We start from the raw sequence: 24,915 nt of genomic DNA, 5'->3' as shown, positions 1-24,915 counted from the left end.
CACAAGTTGGAAATCGCAAATTCAACAATGAGTGTTTTGGAAGGAATCAGTGACAGTGGCTAACTGAAAGCATTGCAAAGCAATCACTAGCCTGCTATTCAGTGGAGTGGCTGTGTGGTCCCAAATCTGGGAATAAGGGTCTCTTTTCCAAGTTTAAAATGATAAACATTCAACATTGGGCATGCTGTCAATGAAGCATGATTTGTGCCACGCTCAAAACAACTGTTAACTTGGAACTGCAAAAACTTGACTTCACTGTGTCACGGTCGTCTGAATGAATGGACCAAGGCGCAGCGTACTTAGAGTTCCACATGATTAATAAATATGAAACTCACCAAAAACAATACAGAAGAAAACGAAACGTGACGTTCTGGGCTGCTCACAGGCAGCTACACAAAAACAAGATCCCACAAACAACAGGTGGGAAAAGGCTGCCTAAATATGATCCCCAATCAGAGACAACAATAGACAGCTGCCTCTGATTGGGAACCATACCAGGCCAACAAAGAAATAGAAAACATAGATTGCCCACCCTAGTCACACCCTGACCTAACCAAATAGAGAATTAAAAGGATATCTAAGGTCAGGGCGTGACACACTTAGTTCAAGACAACTTGGAACTCGGGAATAAACGAGCTCCGACTGGGAAAAGAAGCTTTGAACAATCATCCAACTCTGAATTGTAAATCCGGCCTCTTTCTAGAGCTACGACCTGAAGATCAATGACTTCATCATGATTCAACCTTGTTTTTTTCTAAGTTCCCAGTTGTTTTCAAAGCACCATAAATCCAGAGAATTCCAGACTTTGATGACGAGTGTTGTTCGAGGAGCACAGCACAACAAGGTAAGTCCAAAAATGTATTTTATGCTGCTGCATAAATTATGTAATATGCCAGGGAGATATGTATACTGTAGCGAAGAAAGTAATACTAGTGTTTGTTGTGTAGTGAGATGTTGGTAGCCCATGTGCCTCCCCCTAATAATTTGGTCTATTTACCTCTCTTAATTCCACCTACTGTTTTAGAGAAATGTAATCATTTAATATTTTAAGAGCTTTCTATGTCTGCTTATATGCCCCCTTTATGTATCCTGACTTGGTGTACTGTGAGAACACCATAAGAACGGCCGGTGTTCTGAATTCTGTACATTTCAAAAGCGCTAAACAAAAAGTTATATTGACTACGTCCGTCCTAGCTCGCTCATTAACGTCTTAATCTAAATTACAGATTGTCTCTTATCCGCTTGTTGTCCCCTTATGACATAGTTTGTACATCTCAATTGTCATTAGAAACCACATTTGTTTAAACAAGTCAGCCATATCAGATATGTTTTTTTAAAAGGCAGTAAATTAGGCTGAATGAACTGTTTCGCTGCCAGACAATGCTCCGCTGATAGCCAGGTGTAGCAGTGGTAAGATGTTGAAACTGCTGTTGGGACAGCTTTATGTAGGCTCTAACAGTTTGTGGGCACCGTTTGTCACCATTATAGTGAAATAAATTCATTGTTTAGTGTTGTGTAGTGGCTTTGCTGGCATGCATCCCACTTTTATTTTTTGCCCCACCAAGATTTACATGCTAAAATCGCCACTGCCTATAGCAATAGCTAAACATGATTGAGTAGGTGGTAGATTATTCCCCTGGCTTAACTCACTGCAGTGCTATTTCTTTTTAACATGGGATTACTTAAGGTGAAATGGATAGTGTAGCCTACCTGTATCTAAACAAGAAGTGCCCTAAATGGAATCAGTGGCTATTATCCACAGGTTGTTGACTAGGGATTGATTGAATTATCCCTGATTAGACTAGTGTGACATTGTTAGGTGTGGGGTGTCCTGACTAACCTGACCAGGCTATGGGAAGTCTAAAGTCTACAGAGTGGAAATTATATTTTCAGTCAAAACACATGGTTATATGATAGCCATTTCTATTGTATCAATAACCTGTGAAGTGTGTGTGTGGGGGGGGGGGGGCGGACACACAACGACTTTTGGGTGGAAATAAGAAAGTACTCACCTTGGGAGTTGTACATCTTGCATTGCTTTGTGCAGTGTAGTGGTCAAAAGGATGCAGAAAGGAATGGTAGGTGTGCTCTGATACTCATTACTGCCACTTGGTGGACTGTTGAAGAAATTACATAATAATAAATCAAAATAGCCTTTTATTCTTATTATTTATATTTACCTTTCTTTAACTAGGCAAGCCAGTTAAAAACAAATTCTTATTTACAATGACGGCCTACTCCGGCCAAACTCGGACGACGCTGGGCCAATTTGGCACCGCCCTATGGGACTCCCAATCACAACCGGATGTGATACAGCCTGGATTCAAACTAGGGACAGTAGTGACGCCTCTTGCACTGAGATGCAGTGACTTAGACCGCAGCGCCACTGTTCTTAGTTAGTGTGAAGAAAGTGAAGAAAAAAACAATATGTTGTTGGCTTTATAGCTTTAACTGAATTGGTACACCTTATAGCTGGGACCGAGAGACTGAAAAACAGCTTCTATCTTTATTTTACCTTCATTTAACTAGGCAAGTCAGTTAAGAACAAATTCTTATTTTCAATGATGGCCTAGGAACAGTGGGTTGGTTAATTGCCTTGTTCAGGAGCAGAACAACAGATTTTCAGCTTGTCAGCTCAGGGATTCAATCTTGCAACCTTCCGGTTGCTAGTCCAATGCTCTAACCACTACGCTACCTGCCGCCCCAAGGCCATCAGACTATTAAACAGCCATCACTAGCACATTAGAGGCTGCTACCTATAGGCATAGACTAGAAATCACTGGCCACTTTAATAATGGAACACTAGTCACTTTAATAATATTTACATATCTGGCATTACTCATCTCATATGTATATGCTGTATTCTATACTATTCTACGGTATCTTAGTCACTTAATAATGTTTACATATCTTGCATTATTCTTCTCTTATGGATATACTGTATTCTATACTATTCTACGGTATCTTCGTCACTTAATGTTTACATATCTGGCATTACTCATCTCATATGTACAGTATATACTTTTTCTATACTATTCTACGGTATCTCATTCACTTGATAATGTTTACATATCTTGCATTACTCATGTCAATACTATTCTACAGTCCGTTCCGCGGACTAATTAATTCCTACTTAGATTTGTGTGTATTGGGTATATGTTGTGTAATTTGTTAGATATTACTGCACTGTCGGAGCTAACAGCACAAGCATTTCGCTACACCCGCAATAACATCTGCTAATCATATGTATGTGACCAATATAATTTGATTTTATTGATACAAAAAATACATGGATGTGGTTTGTTACCGGACAATATAGATCAGAGTTCCAGTGCTTTGATACTGATTCTCAACAGTTGTGTTGCTGGTTCTGTGGAAAGCACAGGTCACATAATGACATTGACCGTTCAATAACAATAGGAAGTTTGAGGTTAATTAAATATTAACAATAATGATATGAAGGTAATAAGAGGGTAATAACCATGCTTGGCTCAATGCCATCTCAAGTATTATTTTATACAAAACAATAAAAATATAAAATGTTTTGGTCCATTATTTATGCTGTGTCCTTAAACACATTACCCCCTTGAAACACATTACCCCACATTACCCCCTTAAACTGTATCAACTATAATTTGGCAAGTAAAGTAAACTTGAAAGAGAACAGCTGCATAGCAAAGCGAAATATAAGCATTTGAGATTTTGACAATATCAGGCACTCTCTAATTCACTGATACCCAAATCCAAAGATCCTGGTATTTAGTTGGGCAGTGGGAGTCCAATGGCGGATATCACAGAGGTGATGAGTAGCAGAGTGCTGACTAAGACAACTTGACTTCCAGAGCGATACACCTGGCGACCATTCAATAGCTGGACTGGGCGATAGGTTCCCACCATAGGCTTTCCATCAGCAAACTGAAGCTGAGAAAATGCAGCAAGCTGTAAGACACAAAGATGAAAACATGTTAGACCAGTGGCGTACCACAGTTTCGAATGGCCCCCAAAAGTTCTGAGATTGTTTTGGGAGGAAACGGCAAATTTCTTGCAATTCTACACAAATTGTTATGGGGCAGAGTTAACCATTTGCAGTTTTACAGTTAATTTCCTGACAGCAGGTAATTGTATGATTATACAGCTATAATGTCAAGTATAAAAGGTGACATAGGTGAGGTACAGTATAATGTCAAAGGTGATTCTATAAAGCACCTGTTGCCTGCTGAGAGGAATAGTATTTTCGAACATTGTCCAGACGACAGATTCTACACAGGCGGGTGTGGTGAGAGAGCCATTGTAGCGGAAGTAGCTGGTCATATTACTCCGAGGGGGGATGAGCATGTCCAGGGACACTTCACTAAGGGTAGTGTTTGAGCCTAAAGTTGGACACAATAAATACAATGGAAAATAAATATACAGTTGCCAAGGATTCCAGCCACCCGAGCCATGGACTGTTCTCCCTGCTCCCGTCTGGTAGGCGGTACCGGAGCATAGGGTCTCGAACCAACAGGCACTGAGATAACTTCAACAGTCTTATGGCCTGGGGAAAGAAGCTAACTACCCCTGCCCTCCCTTCCAGACTTTCCGCACTGACTACCTGCTCTGTCTCTATGCTCAACCACAGGTCTCTACCACTCAGGCACACACACCTACACTGACACTCTTCTCATTCACACATACCCACATGCACACGCACTCATGCACCCACGCTCACACACTCACTACTGACGCCACACACATACAGATCTAGGATCTTAATTTGATCACCCTGCTACAGGAAAACATTCCTGCAGTGCAGGACATTTTTATCTTGGGTAGCACTTTATAATAACTCCACGTATTAAAGCATTTATAATGGATTATTAAATATTTTATTCATCATTTACACCCACATTTGTAAAAAAGTTAGTAACCTATTTAATAATGATTCATAAGATCATTTATAAGATAATTTACTAGTCATTAGTTAAGTATTTTTGCGTGGACTCATCTAAAGTGTGGGATATTTATACTTTATAAATACTTTATAAATGTTTTGAGCAGGGGCTGGAACCGAAATACTTTTCCAATCATTCTGTTCCGAGCAGAACCCCTATGTTTTGTTGTTCCAGTGTTCCGACCAGAAAATTAAGTTCTAAAGCGGTTTGAACCCCCAAAAAGTAACAGTTCATATAGTTTTGTTCTTTTTTGTTCATTTCTTAAACTGTGAAATCATTTTTACATTTAGCTCGTTAAATTACTCCTCCAAATAGTGCCAACTGAGCAGCTAGCTGTGGAACAAGTATTTTTTATTTAACTAGGCAAGTCAGTTGAGAACAAATTCTTATTTACAATGATGGCCTATCCCAGCCAAACCCAGACAACCTATGGGTCTCTCAATCACGGCCAGATGTGATTCAGCCTGGATTCAAACCAGGGACTGTAGTGCGCCTCTTACACTGAGATGCAGTGTCTTAGACCACTGCACCACTCGGGAGCCCAAGAGGTAAGAGTTGTTTACATGTTTGATTGGTCAGATAAGTGCAGGCGCAAGATCCGACTGAAATTTCACGGGTCGGGAGAGAGCGACATGCTGCTTGGCTTGAAACGCTGAGCATCATGCCGTGAATTGGAACATGTTTAGGCTATTCTAACATTCTAATTATACAGAAGTACATACTAGACATTAGGAATATTTTTGGAACTAAAAAGAATGTTATTAACTCGTTCTCAAGATTTGAAAATAACAGTTCTGTTTCGTAACACTAGAGATCCCTTTCGTTCCTGGTTCTGTTTCCGTTTCTCTGAACATTTAGTTATTTTTCGGTTTTCATTTCTGTTCTCTGAACCGGTTGCAATCCCTGGTTTTGAGTGACCAGTATTATTTCTCACAAAAAGATGAACATGCCATTGGTAATGTCACGTCCGTTGATGGAATGAGGAGACCAAGGTGCAGCGTGGTAAGCGTACATCTTACTTTATTAGATGAACACCAAAAACAACAAAATATAAACGAACGTAACGTTCTGCAGGCTACACAGTAACTAACAAAAACAAGATCCCACAATCTAAGGTGGGAAAAAGGGCTGCCTAAGTATGATCCCCAATCAGAGACAACGATACACAGCTGCCTCTGATTGGGAACCATACTAGGCCAACAAAGAAATAGAAACATAGATTTGCCCACCCAAGTCACACCCTGACCTAACTAAATAGAGAATAAAAAAGGCTCTCTAAGGTCAGGGTGTGACAGTACCCCCCCCCCCCCCCCCCAAAGGTGCGGACTCTGGCCGCAAACCTGAACCTAATAGGGGAGGGTCCGGGTGGGCATCTCATCTCGGTGGAGGCTCCGGTGCGGGACGCAGACCCTGCTCCGCTTAAGGCTCCCCCCAATTCAGTGGTGCCTCTGGTGCGGGGATCGTCGCCGGGGACTCCGAACCGTAGATGGTCGTCGCGGACTCCCGACCGTACATCACTGCCGGAAGAACCGAACCGGGGACCGTCGCCGCAGGCTCCGAACCGGGGACCGTTGCCGCAGGCTCCGGACCGGGGACCGTTGCCGCAGGCTCCGGAACGAGGACCGTCGCTGGAGGCTCCGGAACGGGGACCGTTGCTGGAGGCTCAGTGGCATGGATCACCTCTGGAGGCTCAGTGCCATGGATCACCTCTGGAGGCTCAGTGCCATGGATCACCACTGGATGCTTCGGGCCATGGATCATCACTGGATGCTTCAGGCCATGGATCATCACTGGAGGCTTCGGGCCATGGATCATCACTGGAGGCTTCGTGCCATGGATCATCACTGGAGGCTTCGTGCCATGGATCATCACTGGAGGCTTCGTGCCATGGATCATCACTGGAGGCTTCGTGCCATGGATCATCACTGGAGGCTTCGTGCCATGGATCATCACTGGAGGCTTCGGGCCATGGATCACTGGAGGCTCTGTGCGTGGAGCAGGCACAGGACGTACTGGACCGTGGAGGCGCACTGCAGGTCTGGAGCGTAGCGCAGGCACAACCCGTCCTGGCTGGATGCTCACTTTAACCCGTCAAGTGCGGGGCGCTGGCTCAGGACGTACTGGGCTGTGAAGGCGCACTGAAACACAGTGCGTAGAGCCGGCGCAGGATATCGTGTTCCGAGGAGGCATACTGGAGACCTGGAGCGCTGAGCCAGCACAACCCGTCCTGGACAGATGTTCACCTTAGCACGGCAAGTACGGAAAGCAGGCACAGAACGCACCGGGCTAAGGGTGCGCACTTGAGGCATGAACCGGAACACATGGTAACTGACCCGTGACCAACTTCTCACCGTAATTACAGGGAGTTGGTCTTGTTCCCACCTTTCCTCCGCTCGCCACCCCGTGTGCCGCCACCCCGGGTGCCGCCACCCCCCCCCCCAAAAAAAAACTGTTTTGAGGCTGCCTCTCGGGCTTCCGTCATTTCCTTGATTCCTGGTTTCGTTGCTGTTCCACTCTCGCTACCTCCGCCTGCTTCCATGGCAAGGTCTTGTCCCCTGCCATTACCTCCTCCCAGGTCCAGGATGTCCTCCACTCCTGGGCACGCTGCTGGGTCACTTGGTGGTGGGATCTTCTGTCACGTCCGTTGATGGAATGAGGAGACCAAGGTGCAGCGTGGTAACATCTTACTTTATTAGATGAACACCAAAAACAACAAAATATAAACGAACGTAACGTTCTGCAGGCTACACAGTAACTAACAAAAACAAGATCCCACAATCTAAGGTGGGAAAAGGGGCAGCCTAAGTATGATCCCCAATCAGAGACGATACACAGCTGCCTCTGATTGGGAACCATACAAGGCCAGCAAAGAAATAGAAATATAGATTTGCCCACCCAAGTCACACCCTGACCTAACCAAATAGAGAATAAAAAAGGCTCTCTAAGGTCAGGGCGTGACAGGTAAACATTCCAGCAGTACCTGATGCTCCTTAAGGTCTCAAAATGACAACTAGGACATATCAATGGTTTAACAATAAGCACACAATACAGTGGATGTTTAAGAGAATATACTTACAATTTTATTCCAAAACAGTCACCCTGTTGTAATAGTGTTATGCTAGGTAAAATAATGTTTTTAGTCTAAAAATGCTAACATAGGAGTTTCTTGGCAGTGACTTTTCTACCAAAACCAAAGTGTGAATTGCAGCCAGTCACTTCTTCTTGGTTAATCTTGGTTAACCCAGAACTAAAATATTGCGGGGATTGGTCAGCTGCGTGATTAAGGTCTTGGTTATTTTATACATCAGTGGTCCATACATGTTAGAAATTGGTCTAAACATTCGCAAAAGGAAACTCACATTTCCACCCTGAAATTTCAGACTTGATTTCCCCTTACAAAAAATGTATCAACGCCTACAAAAATGTCCATTAATTATAATCCACATTTCCTGTTGCTGCAGGATTATTTTCCTACTGTAGTAGGCTAGCTCAAATTAAAATCCTATATCTGTACACTCACACATCACAATGCACACACCACATAGCTGCCATAGTGAGTATAGTGATTACTATTACCGTTCACTGCTGCTTTATTGATTATTATTAACATTGCCATTTATCCTGCTACTAGTCACTTTTACCCCATTTACATGTTCATACCTATCTCAATCACTCCAGTACCCCTGCACATTGTATTAATGGTACTGTCACTGACCTGTAAATAACTGTTTAAATGGTTTTTTTTTCTCGTATTTCACGTGTGTTTCTTCTCATCTACAGTGCATTCAGAAAGTATTCATACCTCTTGACTTATTACACATTTTCATGTGTTACGGATACAATTATTCTTTTTTAACGCATCTACACCCATTACCCCATAATAACAGTGAAAACATGTTTCCAGAAATGTTTGTACATTTTTTTTAAATTAAATACATAAATATCTTATTTAGATAAGTATTCACACCCCTGAGTTAATACTTAGTAGAAGTACCTTTGGCAGCGATTACATCTGTGTCTTTCTGGGTAAGTCTCTAAGAGCTTTCCACAAATGGATTTTGCAACATTTGCCCATTATTCTTTTCAAAATTCTTCAAGCCATGTCAAATTGGTTGTTGATCACCATTTTCAGGTCTTGCCATAGATTTTCAAGTAGATTTAAGTCAAAACTGTAACTCGGCCACTCAGGAACATTCACTGTCTTCTTGGTAAGGAACTCCAGTGTAGATTTGGCATTGTGTTTTGGGTAATTGTCATGCTGAAAGATGAATTAATCTGGTGGAAAACAGACTGAACCAGATTTACCTCAAGGATTTTGCCTGTGCTTAGCTCCATTCCATTTCTTTCTTATCCTGAAAAACTAACTAGTCCTTAACGATTTAAAAGCATACGCATGATGCAGCCATCACTATGCTTGAAAATATGAAGAGGGGTACACAGTAATGTGTTGGATTTTCCTGACATGCCCTGACCTTAGAGATCCCTTTTTATGTCTCTATTTTGGTTTGATATGGGCGTGAGTTGGGGTGGGCATTCTATGTTTTGTTCTATGTTGTCCTTTTCTATGTGTTTGGCCTGGTATGGTTCCCAATCAGAGGCAGCTGTCAATCGTTGTCTCTGATTGAGAAACATACTTAGGTATCCTTTTTCCACCTGTGTGTTGTGGATAGTTGTTTTCTGTCTTTGTGTCTGCACCAGACAGAACTGTTTCGGTTTCGTTCGTCTTTTTGTTGTTTTTGTTATTTAGTGTTCCGAGTTAAATAAATTTAACATGGACACTTACCACGCTGCGTTTTGGTCCGATCTTGACTACTCTTCATCAGACGAAGAGGAATATCGTTACATTTCCCCAAACATAACACTTTGTATTCAGGGCAAAAAGCGAATTGCTATGCCAAAATGTTTCCAGTATTACTTTAGTGCCTTTGTTGCAAACTCGATGCATGTTTTGGAATATTTTTGATTCTGTACAGGCTTCTTTCAATTCACTCTGTCAATTAGGTTAGTATTATGGACTATCTATAATTTTGTTGATCCATTAAATGCTGTAACTGTTTTAAAGTCACCTGAGCAGTTTCCTTCCTCTCCGGCAAATTAGTTAGGAAGGACTCATCTTTGTAGTGACTGGGTGTATTGATACCCCATCCAAAGTGTAATTAATAACTTCACCATGCTCAAAGGGATATTCAATGTCTGCTTTTTTTACCCATCTACCAATAGAGTTGAATCTGTGTTTGAAATTCACTGCTGGACTGAGAGACCTTACAGATAATTGTACGTGTGAGGTATCACTAGCCACTTTAAACAATGGCACTTTATATAATGTTTACATACCCTACATTACTCATCTCATATGTATATACTGTACTCTATACCATCTACTGCATCTTGCCTATGCCGTTCGGCCATCACTCATTCATATATTTTTATGTACATATTCTTATTCATTCCTTTACACTTGTGTATAAGGTAGTTGTTGTGAAATTGTTAGGTTAGATTACTTGTTAGATATTACTGCATGGTCGGAACTAGAAGCACAAGCATTTCGCTACACTCGCATTAACATCTGCTAACCATGTGTATGTGACAAATAAAATTTTATTTTGATCTGATGTAGTCATAAAAAAATTAGTAGAGATGATGTAGTCATAAAAAACATTTAAACCCTATTATTGCACACAGAGTGAGTCCATGCAACTATTATGTGACTTGTTAAGATCATTTTTCCTCCTGAATTTATTTAGGCTTGCCATAACAAAGGGGTTGAATAGTTGTTGACTCAAGATATTTCAGCTTTTCATTTTTAATTAATTTGTACACATTTCTAAAAACATTATTTCACCTTGACAACAACATTTTCCCCCATTTTCGTGGTATCCAATTGATTGTTACAGTCTTGTCTCTTCGCTGAAACTCCTGTACGGACTCGGGAAAGGTGAAGGTCGAGAGCAGTGCGTCCTCCAAAACACAGCCCAGCCCAGCCACACTGCACCCGGCACCGCCACAGGAGTCACTTTCTGGAGGAACTGTATATTACCGTTATTGCATGGTTGGGAAAGAGCTTGCAAGTTAACTCTTAAGGATTGGCCCCTTTTTTTCAACTTTCGCCTAAAATTACATACCCAAATCTAACTGTCTGTACCTCAGGCCCTGAAGCAAGGATATGCATATTCTTGGTACCATTTGAAAGGAAACACTTTGAAGTTTGTGGAAATGTGAAAGGAATGTAGGAGAATATAACACATTACATCTGGTAAAAGATAATACAAATAAAAAAACAACCGTTCTTTTGTATTTTTTTGGTACAATAATTTTTTAAATGAGAAAGGCCATAATGTATTATTTCAGTCCAGGTGCAATTTAGACTTTGGCCACTAGATGGCATCAATGTACGTGCAACGTTTCAGACTGATGCAATGAACCATTGTATTTCTGTTCCAAATTTTGTATCAAGAATGCCCAAATGTGCCTAATTTGTTTATTAATAAGTTTTCATGTTCAAAACGATGCACTCTCCTCAAACAATAGCATGGAATTATTTCACTGTAATAGCTACTGTAAATTGGACAGTGCAGTTAGATCAACAAGAATTTAAGCTTTCTGTCAATATCAGATATGGCTATGTCCTAGGAAATTTTCTTGTTACTTACAACGTCATGCTAATCGCATTAGCCTATGTTAGCTCAACCGTCCTGCAGGGGACCGACCAATCCTAAAGAAGTTAAATATTTAACTGTACTATTTTACACCTGCTGTATCTTGTACATGAGACAATTAAACTTTTGAAATCTTTGAAAAATGCCAGTTGTACTTTAGACTCTTGGCACTTATGCCAATGTGACTGGAAACTATGGGCACTTTCACATAGGCCTATCCCTGTATGATCCTGATCCTGGAGTATTATCTACCTGGATCCATCCCATAAAATATTACATAACAATGGCTGTTGTTTATGGGATTATATGACTTACTGGGATGTTTGATAGTGTTCAGAGCATTTACAATGGAGTCATATTTTTCATTGGAGCTTCTTGATTCCTGAAAATATAAGATAAGTATCATCAATCAAATGTCCTAACAACCCAAATAAAAATATTACAGTTGTACATCTCATGGATAATCTCATAATAATCTCATAGTTAATACCTCATAAAAGAATCCAAGAACTCCAACCCCTGCAGGGTTTTTCAGAGCTTCAGCCAAAGAGTTGTATTCCTCTTTTATATTAACAATATGCAGCTGAGGATAAATAAAATGTGAACACTCAGTGTATGAAAATGTGATTGCTGTATAATTACTGTACACATACTGTACCCAAATGACCGTAAAAACAATGCAATAAACACAAATCAAGACCATGAAAATGGATTGTGAATGTTTCCTTTCTTTTGGTCACCAAACCTCCATGGGATATCGTTCTCCATCAATGGTGTGTTCTGATCCAGGGCCTCCATCCTTGCCCCAGTGCAGGTGGAGCTGTACTGCCTTGTATGGCACCGCCAGATCTCCACCCTGAACCTTCGCTGTGGCAGGCAGGTCCACTTGAACTGCAGAGATATGAAAGCTTTAGTCCATGTAAGAGCAGATATGTGGAGTCCATGGACCTTGCATGTACTGTACTATTATATTGTTCAGTCTATGTTACGGAGCTTTGAGCTTATGTCAAATCTGTGAAATATCAAGGCATTAAAACGGTGAATAGGCCTTGCTATTCATGTTCAATACAACTACAATACACCATGCTGATATACTGTGTCATTAGCAGGGGACATTGTACTGTAAATGTAATGCAGCATCTATATAGCAACTTACCAGTGTGACCATTGTTTGTGATGAAACCATGGAAAGCCTCTTGGTACCCAGTGAATGTGAATGGTGTAAGACGTCCGTCTGGTAGGGTTTTTCTCGTCACAATGTTAATTGGAGATTGGGCTCTTCCGTCACATGTCCCAGCAACCGTTGCCCAACCATCAGGTCCTTCTCAGCGAATATTGAGACAGAACATTCGTTATATTTGATTTGGGGCCGCAGGTAGCCTAGTGGTTAGAGTGTTGGACTAGTAACTGGAAGGTTGCAAAATCAAATCCCCGAGCTGACAAGGTAAAAATCTGTTGTTCTGCCCCTGAACAAAGCAGTTTACCCACTGTTCCTAGGCTGTCAATGAAAATAAGAATTTGTTCTTAACTGACTTGCCTAGTTAAATAAAGGCTAAATAATAAAATTTTAAAAAATGTGTATGTGACCAATAATATTTGAATTGATTTGCGTTATTGTAGTTTTCTCTGCACATGTCGTCATTGGGGTAGCATGGCTATTCATGTACCCTGTTGTTAATTAATACTTTACAGAATAGTTGGTGCATAAGGGCAGCACAACATTTAATTTATGGATGTTTGTTTCTTTATCAGAAAATAAAGCATCATTAGACCAACCCTGATCCTCTGGACACCTGTTGCCAATCAAAATACAACACAGAGGCAATCTACACTGTCACATATGTACTGTATATGGTTTACCTGTGCAGTTGCCACCGCATGTAACCTGGGACTGGTAGCACCAATCTAGAGAAGGGATTTAAGGACAAAGATGTGTGGCAAAGTTCACTGTTAAGGTTAACCTTTGTCAATCAGATACAGACAGCTATAAAGGAACACCCAATAATATTGGCTTTTGGCAGATAGCATTAGAAAGGTTAACTAGCAGGTGATAGAAATGTATATTCAGAACATTTCATTCTCTGAGAAAGTGGTAGTTGAATTTCAAAATCATGTATCTAATTCAGTAGTTTCGTCACCACATAGTGGGGTAAGCTTTGACAAAATGTCATAATTTCCCTCTCATTCCAGTGCATTTAATGAGAAAACATTGGATATTTACTTACAATAAGCAGGCAGTTGGGCTGATCAAGTCTCTATAATTTATCATTTATATTTCATACACACTGAACATTTTGCCTTCTGATTGATCTGCTACTGTGAGTTACATCAGTTCTTTGTTTTATTACATCTCAGACAAAATTACTATTTTATTAATGCATTTCTATGATATTTGTTGTGGAATTCCAAAGTACCAAGCGTTTACTGTAGTTTGTAATATATTTAGCTTTATAACTTAGCTATCTACATTTTCAGAGTAGCTTCCTCAACATTGTAAACCCAATGCAAGTACACACATGTTAGTTACTAGGATTGAATAAATAAATGAACACACTCACCTGCCCCTTGAATCTTCACAATGGTGGCAAAGAAAAATGAAATAAGTAAATTCATTGTGATTCGTGTTTGGTTGTGTCAAACGGATTAAGTTAAGTTCCAAATAATGGCAATAAGCAGAGCACCTAGTTCATAAACGTTCCAATAGAAAAGGCAACTCCTCCCACTAGGTTGTATCCATACCTGTTGATAAAATATATTTACATAAGGCTGTTCCCTTATCATTTGTTATCTATACATTGACGGGAATTCGTTAATAAATCTCATATACTCCAGTCAAGAGTGATTTATAGACAGATATGAGTCAAAACTATTGAATACATTAGTGAGATACTGCTTGTAGGCTATTTCCTCAGAACTACTCTGATTAGATAGTTGGCATATCATTTTATGATTTGAGATGTGGTGTACTCTCACACGATAAATAAACAGCACTACATTTGTTTCCTTGGAAGTTGTGGGAACATACGTTTTTCGTTTCCTGTTGGTTCTGGGAACGAAGCCACAAATTACCTGACTGATAGAATAGAAGTGAACACTGCCTGTTCTGGGAAGGTTTATTTTTGGTTGCATGGAGGTTCTGAGAATGTTTTACTCTGGGTGGTTTTATTAAGGCTCTGAAAATGGAAATTATACGTTATTTAGGGGGTTTTCAAGAACTTCCTTAAAACTTTCACTGAATGTTTCAGTAAGACTTTAAACATTACCAGCTTATTTTTTGTTAACTTAAAAAAAAACTCCAAGCACAGATAAGACATATGGAAATGTATTTCCTTAGGCATTAATAACGCAAACACATTTTTTTTTTTTGTGACACGGCATCAGTGAGATTCAAACCTAAAGTCTTCTGTTCTCTATCCATGTAATTAGTCCACTTCACCACCAGGATAGAGCTGGCATGCCATATTTTTTTACGCATACAAATCTGTTTATTTTAGTCTATTCAAACAGACCCAGTTTCAAAGGAAGCAAGCACTCATTAAGATCAGGTGTAGCCAATTAGTGGGCGTGGCCAACAAACCTGAACACACTTAACAAGATAGAGGATAGAGAGAGTTTTGTTGATGCTGAGAACGGAATGTATTGTAACGACCCGGTATTGTGTTCTGTGTTTGTGGGTGTGTTAGGGTTCTCATGGCTACTAGCAGGGGTTAAATATGTCAGGACAGATGGAAAGGTTGGGGGGGGTATGATGGGTAATCCCGTGGGATTTGGAAATGCATAAAGAGGGATGAGTGTCTCATATCTCTCTCTTCTGTTCGGGCCTTGATCTGTTCCTATGAGAGTGACCTTAACTCGACATGTATAATTGTGTACGTTCGGCATTTAGCGGCGTGGGCTGTGGCCTGAACAATAGCCCAGTTTAGGAATAAACCTGTGTTCTAACCTGCACACCTAGAGTCCGTCTCTTTTCTCTTTAATGACCCAGCCGGGTCATTACAGTATGTTTTTAAATAACATTCTTAGACTGTTCTCTGAACATTAAAGTTTTCATGGAAGGTTTTCTTAACGTTCTCGGAACAATTTAAGAACATGACTTTAAATAGAACTATGAAGAAACCTGTAGGAAATGTTATGCTGAAGTAGCAAAATTCCCAAAGCCAAACATTGCTCTTTTGTCACGACTTCCACCAAAGTCGGCTCCTCTCCTTGTTCGGCGGTCGACATCACTGGCCTTCAAGCCATCGCTGCTCCACTTTTCATTGTTCCATGTGTTTTGTCTTGTTTCCTCGCACACCTGGTTTACATTCCCTAATCACACTACATATATATTCCCTCTGTTTTCCCCATGTCTTTGTGTGGAATTGTTTTTGTTACGTGTTTTGTGTGACACGCCAGGCTGGTTTTTCTCCAGGTACCATGTTCAACCCGTGGTGTGTTTAATTGTTAAACATTTTGCATCCTTGTGACTTTGTTGCGCTTTTCACTTTTGCCTTTGGCTGGAGGTTTGTTTGACGCAGTTGCGTCCGTCTGTTTGCGTCTGCCAAATAAAGTGTGCGCCTGATCACAACTCTCTGCTCTCCTGCACATGACTTCTACACCAGTAGCGCACAACCTTGACACTCTTAATGTTTTCTGAACTATTTGAGAATATTCCCAGTGTCAAACCATTTGAAGAAAGTTCCTAGAACATTCCTAAAATTGAACTGAAATTTAACCATGTTTTAGCTTTTAGGAAACATTCTCTTAAGTAATGAAATACTAAGAAAGTTACTTTTTTGGGGTCAAGTTCCTTACCTGTGGTCTAATTACCAAAGCACCCTCTAGTGGCCTCATGGGTGGAATTTTTCATGATTTCATAATTAATTAACAGTATTTATTTGTCCCCCACAGAAAATCTGGTGTTTCTGTCTGAAATGGTTTTGTTATATTTCCGTCTTCTGTGATGTAAAGTGTAATATCTGACATGGTACCGGTGTCTTCTTGTTTTTAAGCCCATAACCATGTGTGTGAGGGGTATACTTTTGTTTCAAATAATATTTTTTTTAAGACTACCAAGAAACACTGTGTGACTGATTTAGCACATTGCAGTAAAAGGTTAAACATACTGAGATTGTCCCAAAGCCAAGCAACTATCCTGCACCATTCCCAAAATGTGATGGGAAGGTTGTATGCAAAATAGCCATAGGACGCTAGCTGCGCCACCAGAGTCTCTGGGTTCGCGCCCAGGCTCTGTCGCAGCCGGCCGCGACCGGGAGGTCCGTGGGGTGACGCACAATTGGCCTAGCGTCGTCAGGGTTAGGGAGGGTTAGGCCGGTAGGGAAATCCTTGTCTCATCGTGCTCCAGCGACTCCTGTTGCGGGCCGGGCGCAGTGCGCGCTAACCAAGGGGGCCAGGTGCACGGTGTTTCCTCCGACACATTGGTGCGGCTGGCTTCCGGGTTGGAGGCGCGCTGTGTTAAGAAGCAGGTTGGGCAGCTTGGTTGGGTTGTGCTTCGGAGGACGCATGGCTTTCGACCTTCGTCTCTCCCGAGCCCGTACGGGAGTTGTAGCGATGAGACAAGATAGTAATTACTAGCGATTGGATACCACGAAAATTGGGGAGAAAAGGGGGTAAAATTTAAAAAAAGAAAAAGAAAAAAAGATTATTAAATGTTACATGAAAAGTAAATATGAAATATCAAAACCGAATGGAACCCCCTTGTTAATATGTATAGGCAATAATTGACTTAATGGTGAGGCATGGAACAATGTTTTTTTTTTGCTTTTGTCAAGCTGGATGTTTGAAATATGAGTAGGAGATTTCAGTCATCTTCTTTCGGGAATGGAATACAGACAATTAGCACTTGAATGCTGTAAATGAATACTGTGTGTAAATACTGGAGTGATATAAAATTGTTCATAGACACATTTTTTATACTGTGTCTGTGTGTATGCAAGTACTTTGGAATTACGTTTAAATCGTTGAAGCAAATACCTGAAAATATGTCTCTTCAACTTTCACTTTCAACCAGAACCAAACTTAGACTGACATCTTTGTATAGTCGTCTTTTCAATTACATAAAAAAACAAGTATTTTCAACAACACTTTCAACCAAAACCGAACGTAGATTGGACGTCAGGCATAGTCGTCTTTTCAACAACATTTTGCTAGGTGGGTTATGTCTGGAACCAGCCCTGGATGTCAGACCACTCCAGAACCCCCAGGAGTCCATGTGTAATTTCAACGCTTCTCGAATACTCCTCATATGACATCATTTACAAATCCATGTTGGAGCTCATTGTTATACACTCTTAGAAAAAAGGGTTCTTCAGCTGTCCCATAGGATAACCTTTTTTTGGTTAAAGGTAAAATCCCTTTTTGGTTCCAGGCAGAACCATTTTGGGTTCCATGTAGAACACTCTGAACACTCTGTGGAAAGGGTTCTACATGGAACCCAAAACGGTTATATTTGGAACCAAAAGCGTTCTACCTGTGAATCAACCAGGGTTCTCCTAGAGAAGGGTTGGTTATTTAGCAACAAAACTGAAGCATACGCAACTATGGGGCAAAACAGATGGACTTGGCTTCGATTGTTGACAACATGTAAACTACAGTGCATTCGGAAAGTATTCAGACCGCTCATCAATCTACACACAATACCCATAATGCAAAGCGAAAACAGGTTTGTAGATTTAAATTACTATTTTTTAAATATATAAAGGAAATATAACATTTACATAAGTATTCAGACCATTTGCTATGAGACACATAAATGAGCTTGGGTGCATCCTGTTTCTATTGATCATCCTTGAGATGTTTTTACAACTTGATTGGAGTCTACATTTACATTTAAGTCATTTAGCAGACGCTCTTATCCAGAGCGACTTACAAGTACATACATTCATACTTTTTTTTGTATTGTACTGGCCCCCCCGTGGGAATCGAACCCACAACCCTGGCGTTGCAAGCAACATGCTCTACCAACTGAGCCACACGGGGCCCGTACAACCTGTGCTACCTGTGCTAAATTCAATTGATTGGACATAATTTGGAAAGGCACACACCTGTCTATACAAGGTCCCACAGTTGACAGTGCATGTCAGAGCAAAAACCAAGCCATGAGGTCAAGGGAATCCGTAGAGCTCCGAGACGGGATTGTGTCAAGGCACAGATCTGGGGAAGGGTACCAAAACATGTCTGCAGCATTGAAGGTCCCCAAGAACACAGTGGCATCCACCATTCTTAAACGGAAGAAGTTTGGAACCACCAAGACTCTTCCTTGAGCTGGCCGCCAAGCCAAACTGAGCAATTGGGGGAGAATGGCCTTGGTCAGGGAGGTGACCATGAACCCGATGGTCACTCTGACAGAGCTCCTGAGTTCCTCCGAGAAGATGGGAGAATCTTCCAGAAGGACAACCATCTCTGCAGCACTCCACCAATCAGGCCTTTAGATAAAATTGGCCAGACGGAAGCCACTCCTCAGTAAAAGACACATGACAGCCCGCTTGGACTTTCCCAGATGCACCTAAAGGACTCTGGTCTGATGAAAACAAGATTGAACTCTTTGGCCTGAATGCAAGTGTCACATCTGGCGGAACCAGGCACCATCCTTATGGTGAAGTATGGTGGTGGTAGCATTATGCTGTGGGGATTTTTCAGCAGCAGGGACTGGGAGACTAGTCAGGATTGAGGGAAAGATGAATGGAGCAAAGTACAGAGGGTCCTTGATGAAAACCTGCTTCAGAGCGCTCAGGACCTCAGACTGGGGCTAAGGTTCACCTTCCAACAGGACAATGACTCTAAGCACACAGCCAAGACAACGCAGGAGTGGCTTAGGGACAAGTCTCTGAATGTCGCAGCCTGAGCCCGGACTTGAACCCTATCTAACATCTCTGGAGAGACCTGAAAATAGTTCTGCAGCGACACTCCCCATCCAACCTGACAGAGCTTGAGAGGATTGGAAGAGAAGAATGGGAGAAACTCCTCAAATACAGGGGTGTCAAGATTGGAGCGTCATACCCAAGAAGTCTTGAGGCTGTAATCGTTCCCAAAGGTGCTTCAACAAAGTACTGAGTAAAGGGTCTGAATCCTTATGTAATTGCAATATTTCAGTTTTGTTTTTCAATACATTTGCAAAAATTTCCAAGAAGCTTTTTTTGTGGTATTGTTTGATGAGAGAAAAAACGATTTTATCCATTTTAGAATAAGGCTGTAACGTAACAAAATGTGTAAAAAGTCAAGGGGTCTGAATACTTGCCGAATGCACTGTAGTTACCAGCAATTTGTTGTAAAGGGATATACATATAGGCCTATCAAATTGTGAAACTATCAGGTTCTGTGTTCCCTGAAGCAGGGACCTAACTTTCACTGGGGACGGGGAGATATCCCCCACATTCTGAAATTGCATTTTTGTCCCCCTCAGTTGAATAATTGGAATGTGATACAAAACGAGGCGACGGTGTGCTTATGGACCCTGCAGACACCGAGCAGCTGGGTAGGCTGTTTGGAGTGTTTATCTAACCAGATAAAATCATAATAATAATGTTATGTTCCCCCACTTCTAAAACCAAAGTTGTGCCCCTGCTGAAATGTATTTGAAGTTAACAGGCATCTTTTTATTGGCAGACAGAGAGAGTATCCGGCTAAATACACTACATTTCACTAGAGTAGGGCTATAGGACTCCCGAGTGGCGCAGCAGTCTAACACTTTGCCCAAACCGGCTGCGCGCGTGCGCCATTGTGCATAATTTTATTTTACCCCCCCACACCAAACGCGATCACGACACGCAGGATAAAATATCAAAACAAACTCTGAACCAATGACATTAATTTGGGGACAGGTCGAAAAGCATTAAACATGTATGGCAATTTAGCTAGTTAGCTTGCACTTGCTAGCTAACTTTAATTTGTCCTATTTAGTTAGCTTGCTGTTGCTAGCTAATTTGTCCTGGGATATAAACATTGAGTTGTTATTTTACCTGAAATGCACAAGGACCTCTTCTCCGACAATTAATCCACACATAAAACGGCCAACCGAATCGTTTCTAGTCATCTCTCCTCCTTCGAGGCTTTTTCATAGTTTACTTTATATGGTAATCGCATCTAAACTTTCATTCTATTACCACAACTACAGCAAAACAGTTCGTCTTTCAATCACCCAAGTGGGTATAACCAATTTTGCGACGCTCGCGCACGTTCTGCATCTCTGTGTAAGAGGCCTCACTGTCATCCCTGGGTCGAATCCAGGCTGCATCACATCCGGGCGTGACTGGGAGTCCCATAGGGCAGCGTACAATTAGCCCAGAGTCGTTTGGGTTTGTCATTGTAAATAAGAATTTGTTCTTAACTGACTTGCCTGGTTAAATAAAATAAAAAACAGGAAAGGAAAGGGCTCAAACAGCAATCAGTCGTTCTATGAATATTCAATCATGTGCGGGACAAGGGGTTTGGCCTGAGTTTCATTGGCCACGAGTTAGGGAGTTTGTGCACCTATCAATGGATACAACGTAGCTGATACTCTGCAAAATTCTGAACGACTTGAGAACAGTATACAATTGAGCAACTTTAGGAAATACAGTATCCAGTTGTGTTGATAGACTATGGATCGCTGGAAAGGTAGAGTGGCGCTTGTTACCGGGGCTTCTGTTGGAATCGGAGCGGCGATATGCAAGGCTCTTGTCCAGCACGGCATGAAGGTTGTCGGCTGTGCCAGGAACGTCGAGAAAATAGAGGTGGGCCATGTATGTGACGTAAAGCGTTAGTGTAGGCTTTTTGTTGTTTCTACTTTTTGAACTGTGCTGACTAGGCACTATGCACTACTATCTTAGCCCAATATTGGACTAAAGGAGCTAACCTTACTCCAATGACCTTACATGTTTTGTTTAAAGGGCGAATTGGCGCTGGAAAACTAAAGAGCCAAATACTGAATAGATTATCAATTGCGGTACGGTTCTAGAAACATAAATCCCTCTACTTTCATATAACATCAAACAATTTCACAAATTCAAAATACACACTTACTGCACTATTTCATATGTAGCCTATATGGGCCAACAAATAAATAATTTACATGTCACCTGCATTCTGTCACAAGGTTTGCATCACACGTTTTAGGTTAGGTTTATTATAGATTACTACAGTCTAATGGCACCTGATCTATACCAATTGTGAAGTATTCTTTGCAAACGGTTTCATTACTTTTATGATGTGTGCCACAGTACTCACGGTAGTATATGATATTATAGAAAATATTATGTGTCAAAAGAAGCACATTTGGGAATTACTTTCATATGGCTTCACCATGGTGTTTTAACCTTTGGAACATAGTGCATGAAGTCATCTTACCTCTTGATTTTAGAAACTGGCAGCAGAGTGTCAGAGCGCTGGGCACAGTGGCACCCTTGTTCCCTACAAATGTGACCTTTCAAAAGAAGAGGAGATCCTTTCCATGTTCTCTGCCATCAAGACTCTCCATCAGGGAGTGGATGTGTGCATCAACAATGCTGGCCTGGCCCATTCAGAGTCACTGTTGAATGGCAAAACCGATGGCTGGAGGAGAATGATTGATGTAGGTGTCACTGTCAATGATCTCTGTGTTTATGTCAACTGCTGTCCATATTTATCTTTTATTTTTATTTTTAGTCATTTAGCAGGCACTCTTATCCAGAGCGACTTACAGTCAAAAAGCAAAGCATGATTTTCGCTATCCTGTGTCATGCTCTCCATCATTTAATAACATTTGTTATTGATGTACGTTTCAATCTCTGTGTTGTTACTGACCTTATTTATCAAAAAAAAACAAGGGATGGCCGTCACACTTTCTTCAGTCCATTATTTAATATCACATTGATATTCAATGGATGTATTTTACAGGTGAACGTCATTGCATTGTCTATCTGCACATGAGAGGTATACCAGTCTATGAAGGAGAGGAAGGTGGATGATGGACATATCATCAACATAAACAGGTACCGTACAACTCTATCTCTACCTCCAGATATGCAATTGGATTCAGGTTGCAGTGAATGCTTTTCTTTGGACAATCCACTGGTAGTACAAACCATAATGTATCTTCTTCTATTCTAGTATGAGTGGACATCGTGTAGTTTTCAGTGCTGATACACACTTCTATAGTGCTACCAAGTATGCTGTGACTGCTCTGACAGAAGAGCTGCGGCAAGAGCTGCGAGAGGCTAAAACCCACATTCGAGCCACGGTAAGTTATTCATTCTTAGTCTTCTTATTAGAAATATTTCATTCTATTGTCAATGAGCTGATCAGTCATCCATAGCCACCCAGCACTGAATTGTGCTAATTTGTCATATTGTGAGTACTGTACACTAATAGTACACTGCTGAAAACGATGGTGTTCTATTATTGGCAACACTCCACAATATCAGGCCAGTGTGTCCTCATAATAGACCACATTTATGTTAACAAATCAACTGATTTATCTAGCTAATGCACAATGTAATCGTTAGAGCCATCTAATGTAAAACTGTCACTAACCCTGTGTTTCTGTTTTCCTCTGAACAGTGTATATCTCCTGGTATGGTGGAAACAGAATTTGCTTTCCGGCTTCACAGCCTGCATCCAGAGAAGGCTGCTGCTACCTACAACAGTATGAAGGTGAATAATAACAATAATAATGATATCTGTGCATAGAGGCTATATGATTGTTTTTGAATGTGTACGTTATAATTCTACTGCCTTCCTACAGTGTTTGGAAGCAGTCGACATTGCCAGTGCTGTAACGTATGTCTTAGGCACACCGCCACATGTTCACGTAAGTAGGACACTTGTCTGTCTCAGTATTCTTTGCACACTCTGTTTACTTCCATCAATGTTTGAATGAATGGGGGAAACGTTTTCCATAACGTGGAAAACAAATAATAACTACCATACTCCTGTCTTTACATATCTAGATTGGAGATGTTCAAATGCGACCTGTGGAGCAAGTGTCATAGAGCAGTCCTGCAGGAGGAATCTGATGCACCTTGTTCATCTCAAAGAGGATTTAACATTGGCTTAAAGCTGTAGGATTGTGGAGTTTTTGAATTGTGATTTTTGGTCTGATCCGAAAATTATTATTTGCCATGAAAATGATTGTAGGCTACATTACAGCCCCTTTACAATCTGATACAACCTGATAATACTGACATTGTGTAACAACACTAATGCAATTTTCCATCAGTATTTGGATAATTTTTTTAATTAGTGTGTTTTCTGAAATAAAGTTATATTTCAAGTGAATTTTGTGTGCAATACATTAAACACAAGGTCCAATTAAACTGAATAACATGTTCTATGTTACAGACAGATATTACAAAAAGAAGACATTGAAAAGTAATGCAAAAACAAAATGTATTATGTTACATAGTATAACACTAGAAAAATAATACACGAAAACATTGAAAAGTATAATGCAAGGATTGCACTCTGCAATCCAAGGAGAGCTGTGTTCATCTGTGACGTGCCTCGCCTTCATTTAGAGTTTGAGGGATTTTTCTGCATTCCAGTCTTGGAAATTTGCTTGCGCCTAGATAGCTAATACATTTTTGTCGTTAAGAAATGAATCTATTTTCCATATCACGCTTTGCTAATCAGTCAACTTAAAAAGGAGCCGGTCCTGCCTCCTGTCACATAGGTATGTACCGTTATGGGCAATGGGAGTCAGCCAGCTGTTTCTGGCAATACAGCTGTATGCTAGCTACAGTAGATGGGGCTAGCTTGGTAGCCATCTCTTTCCATTGTTGTTATGCAAGCTAGCTAACGTTAGCTATGTTGTTGTAGCTAAGAAGAATGCTACCTGCAGCTCCAGCCTGATATCCGTTGGATAGCTACGGCTACCTTTGCTTATTTGCCAAGTCATACATTTTTATCGTAGCTAACTAGCTAAACCTTGTGATATCTAGCAATGTCTTCGCCCCCTGGCTATAATACTGTTCTACTGCATCTCTACCAGTCAGCCATGGCAGACAGCAGCGTTTTATCATCATAGCTTATTGTAGCCTAATATTTCATTATTTACAATAAGGTTTTCTTATGACATAGCCATACTTAAACACGTAAACTGTAAAATATGGTGTAATAAATTGGTTAACGTTTTTAAATGATGGAATAATTTTTTCCCATAACATTATTTCCAAAAACTGTTCTTTGACACATAACCAGCTAATGAAAATCATGTTGTTTATTATCTCTTCAACAGCCACTAAACATGGATTTCATCGAGAGGGAAGCAGAGGAGTCTGAGGAGGAATTTGGGAGTCCAGAGGACACAGAGAAAAAGGCACTGAAGCATGCTACAGCAAATGATGGTAATCTATTCATTATACAGCATGTGAATC

General features: G+C 40.9%; 2 protein-coding genes and 1 pseudogene across 3 annotated transcripts in view; 2 read left to right on the top strand and 1 right to left on the bottom strand.

The window, feature by feature from the left end:
- Positions 1 to 3,301: 3,301 nt before the first annotated feature.
- ca4b (carbonic anhydrase IV b) lies at positions 3,302 to 14,313 on the bottom strand. The gene is made up of 8 exons (XM_055880308.1): positions 14,146 to 14,313; positions 13,448 to 13,492; positions 12,744 to 12,908; positions 12,333 to 12,478; positions 12,078 to 12,170; positions 11,903 to 11,969; positions 4,207 to 4,370; positions 3,302 to 3,939 (listed from the first exon to the last, which is right to left on the bottom strand). The coding sequence occupies exons 1-8, from the start codon at positions 14,198 to 14,200 to the stop codon at positions 3,760 to 3,762; spliced, it is 915 nt and encodes a 304-aa protein (XP_055736283.1). The 5' UTR covers positions 14,201 to 14,313; the 3' UTR covers positions 3,302 to 3,759.
- Positions 14,314 to 21,042: 6,729 nt separating this feature from the next.
- On the top strand, positions 21,043 to 23,818 carry LOC129822219 (dehydrogenase/reductase SDR family member 11-like; annotated as a pseudogene).
- A 174-nt stretch (positions 23,819 to 23,992) lies between these two features.
- LOC129822217 (transcription elongation factor SPT6-like) overlaps positions 23,993 to 24,915 on the top strand; it is a 42,406-nt gene continuing 41,483 nt past the window's right edge. The window contains exons 1-2 of one of the 2 annotated variants that reach the window (XM_055880305.1): positions 23,993 to 24,212; positions 24,777 to 24,885. In XM_055880305.1, the coding sequence (XP_055736280.1) occupies positions 24,786 to 24,885 (100 nt within the window). In that variant the 5' untranslated portion in view covers positions 23,993 to 24,212; positions 24,777 to 24,785. Of the gene's footprint in view, positions 24,213 to 24,312; positions 24,573 to 24,776; positions 24,886 to 24,915 lie in introns of those variants that run through there. The other variant, XM_055880306.1, reaches the window with a different exon arrangement.

This window comes from Salvelinus fontinalis, chromosome 24 (assembly GCF_029448725.1).
Source record: "Salvelinus fontinalis isolate EN_2023a chromosome 24, ASM2944872v1, whole genome shotgun sequence".
NCBI lineage: Eukaryota > Metazoa > Chordata > Actinopteri > Salmoniformes > Salmonidae > Salvelinus > Salvelinus fontinalis.
This window is presented reverse-complemented; position numbering and strand designations above follow the sequence as displayed.

Coding starts and splice junctions, on each gene's coding strand:
- ca4b (XM_055880308.1), bottom strand. CDS start 14,200: ATGAATTTACTTATTTCATTTTTCTTTGCCACCATTGTGAAGATTCAA. Junction 11,970..12,077: donor TTCTTGGATTCTTTTATGAG/GTATTAACTATG, acceptor TTATATTTTCAG/GAATCAAGAAGCTCCAATGA. Junction 4,371..11,902: donor GAACACTATCAAACATCCCA/GTAAGTCATATA, acceptor GTCCAACTTTAG/GCTCAAACACTACCCTTAGT.